Source organism: Cyprinodon variegatus, unplaced genomic scaffold, assembly GCF_000732505.1.
Source record: "Cyprinodon variegatus isolate N-32 unplaced genomic scaffold, C_variegatus-1.0 Scaffold453, whole genome shotgun sequence".
In the NCBI taxonomy this organism is placed as follows: domain Eukaryota; kingdom Metazoa; phylum Chordata; class Actinopteri; order Cyprinodontiformes; family Cyprinodontidae; genus Cyprinodon; species Cyprinodon variegatus.
In genome coordinates, this window is record NW_015150906.1 from 443,670 (window position 1) to 446,637 (window position 2,968).

Consider the following 2,968-nt stretch of genomic DNA (forward strand, 5'->3'; position numbering starts at 1 on the left):
CACATTCAAATGAAAATTACTCTGAATTAAAAACACTGATCATTTATTGAAAAGAACGTAATAATTTCATATTTAAAGAACTTTCAGAAGTTTGAATTCTTATTGTGATCGGACTTTTCCTTTAACGTGAATCCCTCCCACCTGGTTCCATGCACCCGTTGGTGAGAAAACGTCTTTCTATTAATGACGGGTCCAAGTTGTGCTTCACCAGTGAGAACAGGAATCATATTGGATGTTTATGACGTTTATCTTATTGTGTAAGTTAAATTGAAAGTCTCCTCCGATATGTGCGCGCAAATTAGTCAGAGACGGGACTGTATGTTTTCTACACAAGTTGTTGTTTTTTTATAAATGGCTTCCTTTTTCTGGAAAGTGATGTAAAAAGCTGAGTCTGAGTTCAGGTCAGCTGCAGCTCCTCTGGTTCCAGGAGGTGAATCTGCCACTAAACTGATGAATGACCTGCTGTGCTGAACCGGTCCAGCCCAGTTTGCAGAACGGTTACTGGAACCGGTTTTAAACGTTCTTCTGTGTTCAGGTGAGAAGGAGAACAGCCTGAAGACGGACGACTACGGCAGAGACCTTTCCTCTGTTCAGACTCTGCTCACCAAACAGGTGGGTCCTCCTCCTGATCCTCCTCTCCATCACCTCCAACAGAACCTGTGGTTCTGACCCCCTCTGCTCCTCCGCAGGAGACCTTTGACGCTGGTCTGCAGGCCTTCCAGCAGGAAGGGATCACCAACATCACGGCTCTGAAGGACCAGCTCCTGGCTGCCAAACACGTGCAGTCCAAAGCCATCGAGGCCCGGCACGCCGCTCTGATCAAACGCTGGAACCAGCTGCTGTCCAACTCCGCTGCTCGCAAGAAGAAGCTTCTGGAAGCTCAGGAGCATTTCAGGAAGGTCGGATCAGTCAGGAGAACCTTTCCTGAAACCCAGAGGTGTTCCTGTGCGGCTAACCTTCTGGCTCCTTCCTCCTCAGGTCGAGGACCTCTTCCTGACCTTCGCTAAGAAGGCCTCGGCCTTCAACAGCTGGTTTGAGAACGCAGAGGAGGATCTGACCGACCCGGTGAGATGCAACTCTCTGGAGGAGATCCGGGCGCTGCGTGAGGCCCACGAGGCGTTCCGCTCCTCGCTCAGTTCCGCTCAGGCCGACTTCAACCAGCTGGCCGAGCTGGATCAGCAGATCAAGAGCTACCAGGTGGTGTCCAACCCCTACACCTGGTTCACCATGGAGGCGCTGGAGGAGACCTGGAGGAACCTGCAGAAGATCATCAAGGTCTGAACCGTTCTGCAGTTCGTTCAGCAGGAACCGGGGCGGCATCTGGATGATTCTTCTTTCTTTGCGCTGCAGGAACGAGAGCTGGAGCTGCAGAAAGAGCAAAGGAGGCAGGAGGAGAACGACAAGCTGCGACAGGAGTTCGCTCAGCACGCCAACGCTTTCCACCAGTGGCTGCAGGAGACCAGGTAGGCCGGGTGGTTCTGGTCCGCTGTTAGAAAACCAAACACCAGTATAACTGATTCAGAGCTTTTAAAGGCTGGGACGGGTTTGAGCGAGGTTCTGGTGCTGAAATTCTTCTCACCCTAAATGTTAACTATTCAAATGGTGCTGAATTGGATCCGACCCAGAACCGTTCTGAACCGTTCCATCCCTGCTCTGCTGGATTCACCGCATCTCAACCAACTAGAGTATCACTGGAAAGTTTATGGTGATAAATGGACTGTGAAAGGAAACTTTCACAGATTTTTTAAAAATGATTCCAAGTGTTTTGGCTCGTAAAAAACAAAAATTGAAATACAAAATATTTTATTAGACCAATAAGAAAAGATTTGAATCCACAAACATCTTCACCGTAGCTGGAAAGTTGAGTGAAAGGAAAAAAAGTTTGTGGATGAATAGTTTAGACGATGATTTCAGTTAAAATGATGAAAAAGAAAAGAATCAAAATGGTTCCAAGTTTTTAAATCCACTTGTTATTATTTAATGGGATGTTTTCTTTTGAGCAGTTATCAGAAATGATGAGTGACGGATCAGAACCATGTGGTTCTGACCCGGTTCTGTTGTGCTGTTGTTAACTGTGTCTCTCTCTTCTCTCCCGCTGCCTCGGCTGCTTCCTTGTTGCCGTTTATCAGGACGTATCTTCTGGACGGGTTAATATCTCCTTGTTCTTTATTAAAGTGTGATGATGATGATGATGATGATGAGCCTGTGTTCATGTCTCTCCTCTTCCTCCTCCTCCTCCTCCTCCTCTCTGATAGCATAGCGTACCGTCGGGTTATCTGTGTGTATCAGTACCAAGTTGCTGATGATCTTTCCGGAAGGTTGACCTCTTTCAGCCTGGTTCTGGTTCTGGTTCCCTCACTGTGTTCTGACCCACTGGGTTCAGTCTAAAACCACCATGTTGGGCCTTTATGCTGCTCAGCACCTTCCTGCTAACTAACCCTCCCACTCCCACTGTGGACCATTATAAACAGTGAAGAGCTGATCTCCAGCCTGGTTCCTGTTCCTTCAGTTTGGGTTCCTGCTCACGGACCTTCTGGTCCAGTCCTCATGCTGTAGAACCGGACTGGACCGCTGGTTCTGCAGGCTTCCTGAAGGTTTTTCAGATCTTTGCTCCTTCAGGGAGCCTGGAGAACTCTAGATCCAGACGGTTCTAACGGGTTACAGAACAGCATGAAGTTGAGTTTTGGATCTGAAGTTCTGGGCAGAACCCGCCGCCGTGTTCCGGCCTGCTAACACTCGTCCTGTGTGCTGTAGCCGTAACCCTGCATGGACCTCAGTAGATGTTTGAAGTGGATCCAGTTTAGAACTGTTCTGTTGGTTCTGATCCATTCTCTCGTTGGTTTCAGGTCCTGTATGGTGGAAGAGTCTGGAACTCTGGAGTCACAGCTGGAGGCCACAAAGGTAAAGATCGGGTTCTGATCCGAAGCCTCAGTGTTTAAAATGTTTACCCAGGGTTTCCGCAGGTCAT

At 48.3% G+C, this 2,968-nt stretch overlaps 1 protein-coding gene across 5 annotated transcripts in view; it reads left to right on the plus strand.

The window, feature by feature from the left end:
* Window positions 1-2,968, plus strand: part of sptan1 (spectrin alpha, non-erythrocytic 1) — a 51,697-nt gene that overhangs the window by 44,626 nt on the left and 4,103 nt on the right. For all 5 annotated transcript variants that reach the window (XM_015389284.1, XM_015389286.1, XM_015389287.1 and 2 more), the window contains 6 exons: window positions 536-612; window positions 690-899; window positions 979-1,275; window positions 1,351-1,463; window positions 2,130-2,147; window positions 2,847-2,901. In XM_015389284.1, coding sequence (XP_015244770.1) covers window positions 536-612; window positions 690-899; window positions 979-1,275; window positions 1,351-1,463; window positions 2,130-2,147; window positions 2,847-2,901 — 770 coding nt within the window. The remainder of the gene's footprint in view (window positions 1-535; window positions 613-689; window positions 900-978; window positions 1,276-1,350; window positions 1,464-2,129; window positions 2,148-2,846; window positions 2,902-2,968) is intronic.